The 15049-nt window shown below is 51.4% G+C and overlaps 1 protein-coding gene across 1 annotated transcript; it reads right to left on the reverse strand.

Moving 5' to 3' along the window:
• Window positions 1–5657: 5657 nt before the first annotated feature.
• Window positions 5658–14768, reverse strand: KCNS1 (potassium voltage-gated channel modifier subfamily S member 1). Its single transcript, XM_057503017.1, has 3 exons — window positions 14363–14768; window positions 11148–12190; window positions 5658–8830 (listed from the first exon to the last, which is right to left on the reverse strand). The coding sequence occupies exons 2-3, from the start codon at window positions 12171–12173 to the stop codon at window positions 8360–8362; spliced, it is 1497 nt and encodes a 498-aa protein (XP_057359000.1). The 5' UTR covers window positions 12174–12190; window positions 14363–14768; the 3' UTR covers window positions 5658–8359.
• Window positions 14769–15049: the final 281 nt, after the last annotated feature.

Below are 15049 nucleotides of genomic sequence, written 5' to 3' on the forward strand. Positions count from 1 at the left end.
GAAACACAAAATACTTTGTATAAGGTGTTGCCATTAATTTTCCAAGAATGAACTGTGTAGAATGGAGAGACCCTTGTAGTTTGGAGCTTCACCAAAAGTGGTTTCCATTTCAGAAAACCACATCTGAAGTGGCAACAGTGACTGTGATATTTGAGTCATTAGGGCAAGACAAAAGACAACATACCAAGATTGGTTTAGATTTGTAACTTTCATGTTCATCGTGATTCTGTGTAACATGTAAAGAAATAAATGAAATTTCAGAGACTGAGAGGTGTGTGTGTGTGTGTGTGTGTGTGTGTGTGTGTGTGTGTGTGTGTAGGCAGCTTTATTATAGAGTGATCTCAGCAGGCCTCTAAAGAGGTGACTTGAAGGGAGACCGGAATGATAAGGAGTCGGCCAGGTGGGATAAATGACTGGTAGCGCCCCGTCCACAGGAAGGGGTTTGGGCGTTACTCCTGATGCGATGAGAGCAGCTGAGGGAAACTGCCCGGCCCTGTGCAACGAGAGGGGGCTGGGGGCTGACTCTTCGCCTACGAGCCGTTGTCTCAGCCAGCGTCCTGCTGTGGCAGATGACACAATGGGGCCCAAGGTGTGGTCGTGTCGAGTTTAGATTCAAACCCTGATTTCTTTACCACACTGCTCATTCTGAGACCCCCAACTGTGGCCTCAGGTACAAGAGCGTGTCTGTTTTATGATCTGTACACATGCAAACTACCTCCCTAACACCCTCAGCTTTACCGTTCTCAAGGAAAATGTGCTCTGGTGGAGTCTGCTGGGTTCTAGTTCCTTCCTATTCTTTTTTGGGGGTTAATACTTAATATTTATTATACTGGGCATTTTCACATAGTTTCTCACTTAAGCTTGACATAAACACTCTGAGGTGTAGGTGTTATTAGGTCAAGGCAAATAAAGTAAAAGGCTCAGAAAGGCAAAGAGACTCAGCCAAGATCACATAGCTCCCAAGTAACAGATTCAAGCCCAAGTCTGTCTGGCCTCAGGATGCATATTCTACCCTCTGTACCACGTGGTATTGCTCATATTCTCCCATCATATTCAAGTAAGTGTAATAGTTCCCTGCCTGTGAATGAAGCCTGCAGGGCAGAGACTGCAGCAAGGAGGGACCTGGTGACGTCTGGGTCCACCTATATTTAAGCCACGTTGCTGGGTTTGTGTCACTAGTAACTGAAAGATTTCTTGCCAATCTCAGAATGGAAGAGAAGATGAGGGAGGGCTTTTGATACCAGTGCAGTTGGAAGTTGGAGGTTAGCCCTGAGATGTGCTTTCTGGAGATCAACAAGTCCAATCCAAGGTCATGCAGCTGGTTACGTGGCAGGGCCAATATCTGAGCCCAGGTCTGACTGAGAGGAAGGTGTGTGCAGTGCCTCCTCTTGGATGCATGGGTTTCTTGAGGGTTCTGAACCTAGGCCTTTGAACAAGATTAAGCACCGGTCTACACCTGCCCTGTCCTTTCCTAGCAGACAAGATTCTGAAAGACACTGTCCCTTTCATCTCAAAGACTCCAGCCTGAAGAGGTTAGCCTCTCAACTTGCTAACCTTCCAGGAGAATTCTTTCCATATTTGGACACAGGGTCCGGCTGGCTTGTAGTTACCAAGGACCATCCCAGGCAGCACCCAAGGGCTGTGTCCAGAGCTTGAGAGAAGAAACTCATAACAGGACCCATACTTCAAAGCTACTTCCTTCAGTGGAGCCTGGGGAGTTAAGTTTGTCAAACAAAGTGACAATAGTGGGATACGGTGCCCAGTGAGTCCAGTCCAGTGTTAGGAAGCCTGAGTTTGAATCCCTGATACGCTAATTTTTGACTGTCTGACTATGGGCCAGTTTCCTCATCTGTCCGATGATGATAATACTATTTTATTATTGTGGCTGTTGTCGTGGAGGTTTGTTGTAAGAAGGCTATGAGATAATGGATGTGAAATCACTGTGTAAACTGCAGAGTGCCAGAGATGAGTGAAGGGTGGTTTTTATTGTTCGTTGGTAGGTCATTTTCACATATTTAGCGATGGTCCGTAAGTATCATGGGGGCATGAGTCAGGGCTTTTTACGCCAGGGCTACAGAATATCTTGGGGGTTGTTTTGCTTTGGTTTGTTCTGTTGGTTGTACAAATCAAGTAAGACTTTAGTGGTCACCTTTGATTTCGCTTGAGATCTTGCCTCATTCAGAGCCTGCTGAAAATTACAATGGGCCTTTCCGCTTAATTTCCAAGGGTTAAATGCCAACACCTGGCCTCCCACACCTCTGCATGTTCTCTCTCCTCCACCATCAGGGACCCCATTTCACGTTGCAGCCCCTCCACCCACTTCACTCTTCACATCTCAACCTTATGAATAAACCAGATTCCCTTCCACCCCCATTTTCCAATATGAACATCCTGCTTGGCCCTTATTTGAGCTAAAAAGCTCTTCTCTACACAAAGGAGCTTGGGCATGACCTTGCTGTGTGGGCTGCAGCCCTGGAGCCCACCAGACCATGGGATGCAGTAGCAAAGGGCTGTTTTCCTTTCTTGATGTCATTTGACTGCTGAGGATGTGGTTCTCAGAGAAAGGATCGCTTCTTGTCACAGTTCACCTTTCAGGAGGTGAGGAATGCCCAGGCTATGGGGTAGAATTTTTGTTTGTAATGGCACAGAATAATGTAAAGGGGATGTCAACGAAGCGAGCCCAGTTATAATGGGGGACAGGGGATGGACACAATGAGATGGAGACCATTTCTGTGCCATGATGAAAGAGCCCCTTAGGACTTGCTGTAGGGCTGAGATGTCCAAAACCAAAGCTGGCAGTTGACCACACAGGTTACTGAATTCACAGCCCTGCTGCACTTGGATGAAGTTAGGCACTGCTAGAAAGCGTGGGCTGGGCCAGTGGGATGGCCATATGAGAGGATGTAGGTGACATCCATCGCAATCTGAAACAGTGGTTGGAAGCAGCCCCCCTACCCTTGTTAGAGAAATCTTCCAAGTTCCTGCTTGCCCCACCCCCTGAAGGCTGCTTGCTGGAAGGCGAATTTAGTTTGGGCCTAGGGGGTAAAAACAGACTGAGTAGGAGAGAATCTTGGACCCACACAGAGTTTCAGAAACTTGTTCATTGATGCCATCAGAAATGTTTGTGGGAATGGATTTTTGTGGTGCCTGATGAAGAGCAGGTGGGATGTTGGACCAGGCTGATCTTGTCAATGTGGATGCCTGTACCGGGGCTTCTGCTGCTCTGGGATATTAGCTCCAAGGGGCCGGCTGAGCTCTAGCAACTGATGGGTTGGTTAATGCAAACTTGGACCCAAATGCCGGCCCACATGCAATGGAATGTAAAGGCCCCAAATCCCTTGGCATCATGTAGATGAAGGGATTCAAAGATTTCTGAAGACAGGGATGCTGGATTGGATCTATTTTGTGCCTCCTTCCCACAAATGCCTCTAACGGTGACCTTCAGTGAACCCAAAACACTTTGCCCTTGCTTTAGATGGGGAGTCTGGATGAGGACTGCTGGGTGGAAGGGCTGCAGTCGGAAATGGGTTCTCTGATCTCAGGGAGAGAGAGCATGCAGAGGTGTGGGAGGTCAGGTGTTGGCATTTAACCCTCAGAAATTAAGTGGGAAGGCTTATCATAATATTCAGCAGGTAAGATCTTATGCAGGAGGGCCCTAAAAGCTAAATCAAAGGCAACCGCTGAAGTCTTATTTGATCTGTATGACCAAAAAAATAAACCAAAGCAAAACAACCCCCCAACACATTCTGTAGTCCTGGCGTAAAAAGCCGACTCAGACCACATTGGTGGTTACAGACCATCACTTAGCATGAAGGCTTGACATCGTTTATTGTTCTAAAGCCCTTTGAATGAAAGACTCAGTCTTTGCACTGGAGGAAGGACCCTGCTGTGCTACTACATGAGTGTCATATGAACATCTCTCTTGCCTTTTCCAAAAGGACTTGTGGCCGTTTACCAGGGTAACTGGGCGCTGAGGGAAGGGGAAAACTTTGGATGAAGACTGAGCTACTACCAATTTCCTGGGTCCGAAAGTACCACTACAGGCCCTCCCATCATGTGAAAATGAGCGTTTTGACCTTTGTCTATGTCGGGGGAGGTTTAGCGGGATCCCAAAGCTATCCTGTATCTCTGGTTTCTGAGTAATAGTTGCAAAAGATCCCCACATTGGCTCCCTGACCCATGGAAGCCATTACAACATAAAAGGCCAATAGAATCCAATTGAGCAACTGTTTGGAAACAGAAAACTCAACAGCAGTACCACATCTTTGGGGATGCTGTGGAGACCAGTGCTTTCAGCAAAGACCCTGCAGGGCAATGGATCCTATCAGAACACCATCAGTTTCCTGTTTGGCTGGTGCAAAATTAGATGGGTCTTAGAAAAATTACAGCAGATTATTTAAATCAAGTAGCAATTCCAATTTTAACGGCTGTGTTAGATGCTTGCTCCTTATTACACATATACATGGAGCAACTATGCATCTAATGGATTCATTCTGTTTCCCAAGAAACAAAACCACTGGAAGCATTTTGCTATTAGCCAGAAAGGGTAAAGGCTTTCCTTTACTGTTCCATTCAGGGGTGCCTTAGTTCGTCCACTATGCCAGTGAGACTTTGATTCCCTGATCATCCCTCTTCCACAAGACATCAAACTGATCCACTAACTACATCCATATAGATAACATTAATCCAAATGAACCACATAATAGGGTCTGGAGAGAAAAAAGTGTATTTTGGTTCTATACGAGACAGTTTCCTTGTATTAGAAACATTTATAAAACTGTGACTGGGAAGGTGTCAGTGTATGGCGGGCTGGGCAGCCAAGGGTTGGAATGTCGTGGACACCTGCTATTTTTGCCTATGACATCCCTCCCCTCTGTGTTGGTGACAGCACATGCCCTTTGGGTAACTATCTTTCTTCCATCCCACATGGGCTGTGTAGGTGTTAATCCAGGCACCCTGCCCTCTATCCCCACCAAGGGAGAGACATAGGACGCAAGCTAGGCAACCTCCCTCCTGGGATTGGAGTTGTGAGCAGAATGGCACAGGGGGGAGAGGTGACTGCAGGCAGATCACCTGGATGACAGGACCCGAAACAGAGGGCTCATGGGTCCTGGTGCTGAGGTCCTTAGAGCTCCCCTCATTCCTGTTTCTGAAGGCCTGGTCAGTCAGCTTTTCCTTTGATTTGGTGAACTTCACCAATACTGTTCTGTAGTGGGCATAGGTGATCCCAAGGATATGTCCACATCCTAACCTATGGAACCTGTAAATGTTTCCTTATTTGGAAAAAGAGTCTTTTTTACATATGATCAAGTTAAGGATCTCAAGATGAGATCAGCTTGGATTATCCAGGTGGGCCCTGAATGCCATCACAAGTGTCCTTATGAGACAGGCATTGGGAGATTGGACACGTGCAGAGAAGGCAATGTGATGACAGAGACAGAGATTGGAGTGATGTGGCCACAGGCCAAGGAATGCCAGCAGCCAACAGAAGCTAGAAAGAGGCAAGGAGATGATTCTCCCCTAGAGCCTCCGGAGGGAGTGTGGCCCTGAGGACACCTTGACTTTGGACGTCTAGCCTCCACGGCTGTGAGAGAATAAATCTATGTTGTTTTAAGCCATCAAGTTTCTGGTAATTTGTTACGGCAGCTACAAGAATATACTTTCCAATAAATTTATTTTTTTTCATACAATAGCCAGTTTCTGTTGTTTACAACCAAAGAATTATAATTGTAACAGTTGTTCATCACTTTAATTATTTATGCTAATGAATTGACATTTCTGACCAAGTTAGTTCCAGCTGGGTCCTGTCACTTATAACCTGTGCCAAATCCAAGAGTGAAAACACAGAACATGGATTCTGAGTCCATGTATCGACCACCGTCCCTGGGCACCCAGAAAGCATGCCAGGCAGCCACCTCCTTACAGGGTCCGGGGCCCGGCCTCTTTATTTGCATGATGGTTTCCACTGACACGTGCGAGTGGGAGTAAGCTGCTGCTTTTCCGCCAGGACCACAGGGAACCTCACGAGGGACACAGGCCAGGGGGCTCTCCCCGAGCTTTCCCCACACTGGCTTTAGGGACTTGTCTGTGGGGTCAGAAAGTCTGGAAGCTGGCTCCTTCATAGGTTCAGGAAGATCATAAGGGTAGTTAGTGCATGCAGCCCTCCTGGTTTCCACGCTCCGACCTGGGAGAGCTGGGCCTCGATGTTACGAGGTGAGGGTGCAGAAAGGCTGGTGACTTCGTGAGCAGCCCCTTAGCTTGGCTCCAGTCTTGCTCCATTTGGAGATGCAGAATCCACCCACATGTCGGGGCCAACTAGGTGCCAGGCCCTGTGTATGACACAAGGCCTCTGCCCACACCGTTCCCTCAGCTTGGGAGACTTGTCTGTAGGGTTGCCCACTTAGTTATTGATCCCCGTGATGGCAAGTTAAGTCGTCACTTGCTCAGGAGTCTTCTCTGACCTTGGTCAACAGTTCCTGCTACATTACACACACTCAGAGTGCCCTGTACTTAGCAGAGCTCATATTACATATTTATGATAATTGGATTAAAATCCATCTCCCCCACTTGTCTGTATATTTTGTCTCCACTCTATCTCCTGACCTAACAGGCAGTTAATAAATTGGAAGCTGGGGGTGAAGTAAGCCTGAGCAGTGGGGGTGCTAACTCAGTAATGTCCATTCGGGGGGTGTACAGGGGGCACTGTGGGCACTGGAGAGTGTGTGCCTCACCCAAAGGCACTGGAATTAAAAGAAAAAAAACTAAAAATACTGTTCAGCTTGACAAAACATGCCTGCAGGCCACACATGAAGCCCCGGCTTATGACCCCTCTAGAAGATATCTGTTGAATGAGTGAGTGAAGAATTGACATGGAAATCATTGTAAAAGCCTCAAAAAGCAAGGAGGAAGAGGGAGGCAGAACTGAAGGACCCCCTTTTCAGTCTTGTCTACACCCACTTGATGGCCAGGGTTCCCTCTGGCTATTTCCTCTCTCTCCCAAATACTTGGCACACAGTAGGCTGTACACATTGGTTGATTCATTCAACATTTACTAAATACCTGCTCCTCACCAAGTCCAGTTCAACCAGACAATGAGTTCCATTTTGAAGCTCAGTGTGGTGGCACAGACGGAGCCAGAGCCAGGCAGTGACAGTGTAGTGATGGGCGTTCCAGCAACAGTGTATGTAAGGGGACCCTTTGCTCCCAACTTTCTCAGCAAGTAGAGGAGGATTCAGCAGGTGAATAGGATAGGCATGTACCCAGCAAGGATGAGGGGGCTGGAGCTGGCCAAAAGGGACAGGAGTCCCACGGTTTTGCCTGGACAGTAACTCAAAGTAGGGTTGGAGGTCTGCATGGTGGACAGAAGGAAACTGCCAAGGTCATACTGAGGGGATGCAGGGGGCACAGGTGTCCATGCATGGTAGCTCCTTGCCACCAATATTTCAGAGCCTAGCTGGCTTTCACCAGTGCCTCCCCTGCCCCATTTGTCTTTCATCTTCCCCTGGGGCACAGACTGTGGCCATTTTACAGATGGGCTGAAATCCAGAGATGGGGCAGGGACATCACATGGGGCAGGACATTCACACATCAGGCCCTAACTCATCTGGGTCTAGACCTCAGGCCGCAGGACAGGGCCTCTCAGATTCTCTGTGTCTCTAGCCAGCCCTGGGAGGAAGCAAATCTTGCACATCAGCGAAGGAGGCAGAGCCCTCATCCTTCCCCTCAGACCTCATCTTTGAGAGCTGACTCTTGTTGGAATCTGCTGGAAAAGACCACGGGGGGTCCAGGCCTCTTACATCTGATCCACCGCCCAGTCCTTTCCCTAGCTCTGGCAGAGGATTCTAACCCTTTGGGTCAATCTGGGGATCCACAAATCCTCTAAAACCACACGCAAACTCGAGTGGAACATAGGTCTTGGCAGACCAACAAACCTGGATTCCAGACTTGGCCTCACCACTTCTAGTTGTGTGGGCAAATCATTGTACCTCACTGAGCCTCAGTTTCCTTATCTGTGAAATGGGGATAATTCTCATCCTCCAACACAGGGCCAGATGTGATCTGGCTTAAAGACAATTGCTAGCATCCTTTAGACTTCTCTGGCTCATGCCTGCCTCGTGGATGGGTGGGAGGTTTGTTTATAAAGGTCTCTGGGTTGCTCTCCAGGCTCACAGAATCTAGGGTAACACTATCCTGGTGCTGAGTCTTTGGAGGAAGGCATTCAGGCTCGGGGTGCCACTTCTCAGGCCCCGGTGAGCCATCCTGAGGCCATGCTGCCATGAAGAATGTAAGCAGGGGAGGCATCTCTGCTCTGCATCAGCTGACTGTACAGATGTGGGAAGGTGGACCTGGAGCCTTGGTTTTAATAAATCTGAGAGCTTGGAGGCCTACTGGGGTCCTGGGACTCCAGATCTGCAGACCTTGCCTCCTGGGAGGTCTCACGGGATGTCTCCAGAGACGACTCCGACACCCCATCAATGCTGCTCAGCAAGTCCTCAAATTCCCGGTGGTGGCTGTTGCGCACGGCGGCCTCCAGAGCCTTCTGGCGTCGGTAGAAATGGGAGAACTTGTTGAAGATGATGGTGATGGGGAGCGCTACCACCAGGATGCCCCCCAAGATGCAGCCCGAGGCTGCCAGCTTGCCAGTCACTGTCACCGGCACTACGTCTCCGTAGCCCACGGTGGTCATGCTCACTGTGCCCCACCACCAGCAGGCTGGGATGGTGTCAAAGCCCACGTCCTTTTCCTTCTCAGCTGTGTAGGCCACGCCGGAGAACACAGACACACCCACGGCCAGGTACAGCAGTAAGATGCCCACCTCACGGTAGCTGTGCTGGAAGACAATGTGGGAAGCCAAGTCAGCTGGTGCACTTATAGACCTAGAATTGGGCATGTGGAGAAACTGCTGCCCAGCGGGTAGAAGGTACAATTCCTAAGACACAGAGCAAGGGAGAGCTGCTACCAAGACCCAGGTCCCCTGACTCCAAACTGAGACCTTTCAGCTACCACAGGCAGCAAAGCATCCTGGGACTGAACACGTACATTTCTGTTGTCCAAGGTGCCCACTAAACCACAGCTGTTTCTTTTAATGGAGTGGGTAGGGCATGGATTGCGCCAGGCAGTTAATGAAAAGCTTGTGATTTTTACGTGGTTGCAAAACCAGAGAGAACCATTGTTTATATCCTACAAAGCAAAGAGTTGGTTTCATGTACTTTTACTCAACTATCACATTTCTAACAAGTCTAAAAATAAATCTCAAGGAAGCTGAGAGGATATATGTTCCCCAGACCACCCACTGAATGCATTTGCCTATGAGTGTGTATATTTGCTTTACCCCTGAGGCCAAGCCCTAGGGCAGTGGTTCTCAAAAAGGGCAGTTCTGCCCCCCATTTGGCAATGTCTGGTGACATTTTTGGTTGTCACACTGGGACAGATGTGCTACTGGCATCTAGTGGGTGGAGGCCAGAGATGCTGCTTAATATCATGCAGTGTGCAGGACGGCCACTCCCATCCACACAACAAAGAATTATCTGGCCCCATTTGTCAATAGTGCCAAGGCTGAGAACCCCTAGTCTAGAACAGGGCGTCCCAAACTGTCATGTGTGCAGGAATCATGTCAGGATCTTGTTTAAAAGGAAGACCCCACTTGAGTAGCGTTGGGGTAGGGCCAGAGATTCTTCATTTCTATCAAGCTTCCAGTGATGAGACAGCTGCTGCTGGCCAGGGCCTCCCTCTGAGCAGCAAGGCTGTCATCTGTAGTCATACACCTGTGTTGGGGACCGTGACAGCCTCCACCACTACTCTTCTCCTTCCTTGCAGAAAAGCTGGTGGTATCACTCCCTGCATGGAGGAGGCAAAACACAGTTCTGGGTGGAGGGATCTTCCCTGGAGAGACACTGAGTTTGGGCATCTGGCTAATGGAGCTCCCTGTACATGCCCATTGCCTTAGCCTTCTGCCCAGGTCACCCTGCCTGCACCCAGTGACCTGGTTGCGCTACCTCAAAGGCATGAAAAGGGCTTTACTAAGCCATGAGTGGAAGGGATCTCTTGGCACCTTCCAGGCATCCTCAGCTTGGACAAAGCTTTAGGAGCTTTAGGAGGAAGAGCAGGAGGTGCTGGAGTCAGGCACAGCTGGGTTCTCCTCTGGGCTCTGCCACTGACTTGCTGAGGACCCCTTGACAAGTCCTGTCACCTGTTGGAGGGAGCCTCAGTTTCCACATCTGCAAAGTGGTGACAATAATTCTTGCCCCTGCTTAAATCCCTCACCAACTCCTATTTTCTCAGGATAAAGTCCAAACTCCTGGGCCAAGCGTTCATGGCCCCATCAGCACCTGCCCCACGCACCTCTTCACCCTCACCCACTGGCTCCTCCTCCCTCCACGTCCCCTCCCTTTCAGCGTGTTCTTGCTCCAGGCCTTTGTCCAAGCTGTTCACATTTCCTCCCTCCCCAAACCAGATAGATATCACCCCTTGAAGATACGCTTGCTAGGGCAACAATTCAACCCCAGCACAGGGCCTGGCACCAGTTGGATGCTCAATAAATTGCAACCAGGCTTTAAAAAGCCAACCCTCCAACCTCAGGTTGTTCATCTACGGGAAGGGAATAAAATAATAGCATCTTCTTGAGGAAGTTGTCCTGAGGAAGAAATCGATAATGGATGTGAAACTGGCACAGAATTAGCACTCAGGAAGTGTTAGCTCTGGGGCTTTTGCTAGACTTGGCCTATTAAGGGTGACCTATGATATCGGTGCCCCCTGATAATGCCAGAAGAAGGGATCAGAGGGCAAGCCAGTTAGGTTGCTTTGCATATTTTGTGCTGTGTATTATTTGATGTTTGACAGATAAATCAAAAGTGACCTTTTCTTTTTTTTTTCTTTTTTGAAAATAAAGACAAGCAAAACTCTGCCTCAGTTTTCAGCTTTCACCCAGAGGGAAGAGCCCTTACAGGACGGTTGGGAAGATCAGACTGGGTGTGAAATGGGCACCTAGCACCCTGCTCTGTGTCTCGCCCAAAGGACGTCATCTCAGTTTGCTGGGCGCCTGGACACCCCAGGCGGGCAGGTTCACCTGCTAAGCTGCCCCATGGTTACACCCGCCTCCGCCCCGCCCCCCCATGCCCTGTGCCACAGCCAAGCCGCAGAGGCCCTACCTTGAGCGTGGCGCCCAGCGAGCGCAGGCCGGTGGAGTGGCGTGCCAGCTTGAGGACACGGAAGATGCGCATGAGGCGGAACACTTGTACCACTTTGCCCAGGTCGCCAAGCTCCTCGCCGCCTGTGCCGACCCGGTCGCCAAGCGCCATGCCTGCCAGCAGTGTGAGGTAGAAGGGCAGTACCGACACGATGTCAATGAGGTTGAGAGGGTGGCAAAAGAAGTTGCGCGCGCTGGGTGCCAGCAGGAGGCGCGATGATACCTCGAAGCTGAACCAGGCGATACAGAAGTACTCCAAGTGCCTCAGCACCGGGTCGTCCCGCATGCCTGCTGCGCTGCGGCCAGCGGCCACTGCAGCCACGGCGGCAGCCGCCTCGCGGGCCTGGTACTCGGGCAGGCTGTGGATGCACATGGCGGCGATGGAGGCGAGCACCACGCCGATGGAGACGCAGCTGAAGAGCTTGCTGGGCAGCGAGTAGCCCGGGTTCTCCATAGTGAGCCAGAGGCGGCGGCGCAGGCGGCCGCAGCGCGCACCACTGTAGCGCGCCAGCTCGCGCTGCACGTCGGAGATCTCGTCAGGGCACGGGTCCGTGCTGCTTGGGGCGTCGCTGTCCTCGTCCCAGGCGCGCGGCCGCGTCACCCGCCGCTCCAGGTAGCGCGCGCGGCAGCACGTGGCCAGCGCGCTCTCGCCCAGGCCCCAGTAGTCGGCCTCCTGGCCGAAGGCGAAGACGCACAGCTCGTCGAGCACGTGCAGGCGGCCCGTGCGGTAGAAGTGCAGCAGGCCCAGGAAGAAGCCCGGGTGCCTGTCGAAGTAGAACTCGCGCGCCGCAGCGTCGTAGTCGTCGCACAGGCGCCGCGCCTGCTCCTCGGACGCCGCTGCCTGCAGGCGGCCCAGCCGCATGCCCGGGAAGCGCGCCACGGCGCGTGCGCTCAGCCGCCGCCGCACGCCGCCCACGTTCACGCGCAGCACCTCGTCGCTTCGCCGCCAAGGGACACGGCCACCGGGCCCCGGGGACTCGCTCACCATGGCTTCAGTGCGCTCGCCTGCGGACACGGTAGGGGCACGCTGAGGAGGGTCCCCGGACTTCCCTTCCAGGAAGACCGGTTTAAACCCTCCTCTGGGGGTGTTGGGCGCGCTGTGTGAAGCGTCTGGTATGCAGTAGGCGCCCAGTGTGTGTCAAGTGCTCTCCGGACTGAAGAGTCCGGCTTGGGTTTGAATATCCCTCACTCCCCAACCGGACGTCTTTGGCTCAATTACTGAGCCTTCTCACCCCTATTGCAGCTGCATAAAACAAATGCTGAGATCTACCTTGGAGGGTTATGCATGGCAGATGTCCTGGCACCTGGTGGATGCTTACATAGGATGTCTCCCTTTCCCAAATTTGGATTTCGGTATACCAGAGGCTTACTGTGGAATCTTGGACACGCCAGCGCTCTGAACCTGTTTCCTCTGTAAAACGTGGGTAGTGATGCTTACTACCTAGAGTTGTTGGGAGAATCCACTTAGACCAGTAGTTCTTGAAGTGTTGTTCCCTGGAAGAGCAGCACCAGCATCAGCTGGGCATTCACAGATGCAAATTCTCAGGCAGCTCTAGACTTGCTGAATCAGAACTCTGGGGACCGGGTCCAGCAGTCTGTGTTTTAACAAGCCTGGAGGGTGATTCTGATGTACTGTCAAGTCTGAGAGGCCTAATTGGCTTAGGCCATTTAAAGCATCTGTAGAATCATTCAAACTGAACTTTGGCTCTCTCGTGTGACCACAGGCAAGTCATGTCACCTCCCTGAGATGTCAAGTGGAGATAAAAATATCTACCTCCAAGTATGGATAAAAAGATTAAATGATCTATTGTCTTTGTCGGGTCTGGCTGGGTTTAACAAATCATCCACCTGTTTCCCTCTGCTGGAGCCAGGCAAACGTGGTTTATGTCCACCCCTGATGCACCTGGGCCTTTCTTCAGGTGTCAGTGTCCCGCACAAAGCACAATGCAGGCAACAGCACCTGTCCCCAAGAAGACTGGGAGATTGAAGTAGCTCAGATTCAAAAACAGTCTTAGCTGATTCTCAGGAAATGTTACATCCATCCACTGGCCACTCTCTCCAAGCTGTGCTGGAATTGAGGGCCAGCGACTCACCTCCTGACCCTTGTAATCCCATCTGCACTGTGGGTTCAGTAATGTCTGCTTTCTAGAGTGGATTGGGGAAATTTAGTGTACATCAAGCGCTGGCCCCATACCTGGCAGGAAGCTGGGTGGGGTGCCCTTCACTTACTTAGCTGTGCTTGGCGTTAAGTAGGTCGGGGTTGTGTCCTTAGCTCTGTCACTTGTGTGACCTTGAGCCAGTCTCCTCCCACTCTGGCCTTTGACTCTTCTCTATGGAATGGGGATAATAGCACTTCAGGTGAAAGGCTTTTGTGAGTATACATGCAAAGCCACCGGAACACAGTAGCTGTTTAATAAATGTTAATTCCTTGCATGTCCTCCCTCTGGTCAGACCTGGGTTCAAATTCTGAGTCTGCCACTAACTGTTGACCTAGAGTGGATCCATTCTGTGCTTTAGCCCCACACCCATCAACTGGGAAACATCAAGGGTTGAGAGATTAGACTTAAATGAGATAAGATGTTTATTGGCAACGTGTGCCTGGCACATAATTCATTCACGACAAATACAGGTGTGATGCAGCTCCACGCCCACATCCTCCACCTGGGCTTGGAATCAGAAGATGAAGTTTCTAATCCAGTTCCCCTACCCATTGGCTGCATAACCCTGATCAACTCCCTTTCTCTTTCTGGAATTCACCTTCTTGCACTATAACGTGGGACAATTCAACAACCCTCCCTGAAAAGAATTTGTAAATATCAGTAAGGTTAAGTGATTTGCTCAAAATTACCCTGCTAGTCCGTGGCACAGTTCAGGTTGGAAACTAGGAGTCTTGATTCCAAATTCTGCCCAGACATTTATTTTGGGCACCTACCATGTGCTGGTCCCTTTGCTGGGCTCCATGTACACCTCACTCGATTTAACCTACACCAACCCTGTGGGGGAGGTTTTCTAATACCATTTTACAGAAGAGGAAACAGGACCAACTCATCTAGCGCCCTCCTTGGGAGGGCTCACGGAGGGCACCAGGCACCCAGGGCAGCCCCGCCTCCTCCTCTCGCAGACCCCTCCGCCTCCCAGCCACGTCCCGGTCCCCCACCCGAGGGGGAGATCCCCTACCTGTCCCAGCTCCTCCAGGAAGCCCGCCGGGGCGTCTGTCCCTGAAGGCGCCGAGGCTGGGGAGACACTGGCCGCTCCTGGCTCCTCTGTGTCCCCTCTGACCCGCGGAGGCTCGCTGCCGCGGGAGGCCCCGGGCCGTCCTTCTCGTCTTCCTCCTGCCCCCAGCTGAGGCAGCATCGATCACTGCCGGGGAGGGAGGGAGGGAGGCCACGGGAAGCCGGAGGCAGTGGTTTCTATTCCTGACTCGGCGGGGGGTGGTGCTGGAGACTGGGCCCAAGCTCCGGGCTTCCCCCACGTCAGGGCCCAGGGAAGACGAGTCATTTAGGGGACGCGGGTTTCCTAAGAGGGATTTCAGCCTGAGCTTCTCTGAGGAAAGCAGAGCCACAGTAATAATAGCTCCCTGTTATTCTTGACACAAACTTGGCAGGGACGGGGTCTGTGTTCCCCATTTTACAGATGAGGCTCAGTCAGCTGCTGAGGGCACTTAGCTATGAGCTGTGACCTGGGATTGGAACTCTTGTCTACCAGGACTGCTGGCAGGGGACCTGCCTAGGGAGTGGGAGCAGGTGGCCCAGCCCTGTGATTCCAGGCCCTGCCTGAACCCCAGCTCTTCCCCTGTGGACTGTGGGGCCTGAAACTGATCATTTTGCTCCCCACCCCAAGTGGGTTGTGAACCAACTGCAGGAG

This window comes from Manis pentadactyla, chromosome 5 (assembly GCF_030020395.1).
Source record: "Manis pentadactyla isolate mManPen7 chromosome 5, mManPen7.hap1, whole genome shotgun sequence".
In the NCBI taxonomy this organism is placed as follows: Eukaryota; Metazoa; Chordata; class Mammalia; order Pholidota; family Manidae; genus Manis; species Manis pentadactyla.

Coding starts and splice junctions, on each gene's coding strand:
- KCNS1 (XM_057503017.1), bottom strand. CDS start 12,173: ATGGTGAGCGAGTCCCCGGGGCCCGGTGGCCGTGTCCCTTGGCGGCGA. Junction 8,831..11,147: donor CGCTGGGCGCCACGCTCAAG/GTAGGGCCTCTG, acceptor ATTGTCTTCCAG/CACAGCTACCGTGAGGTGGG.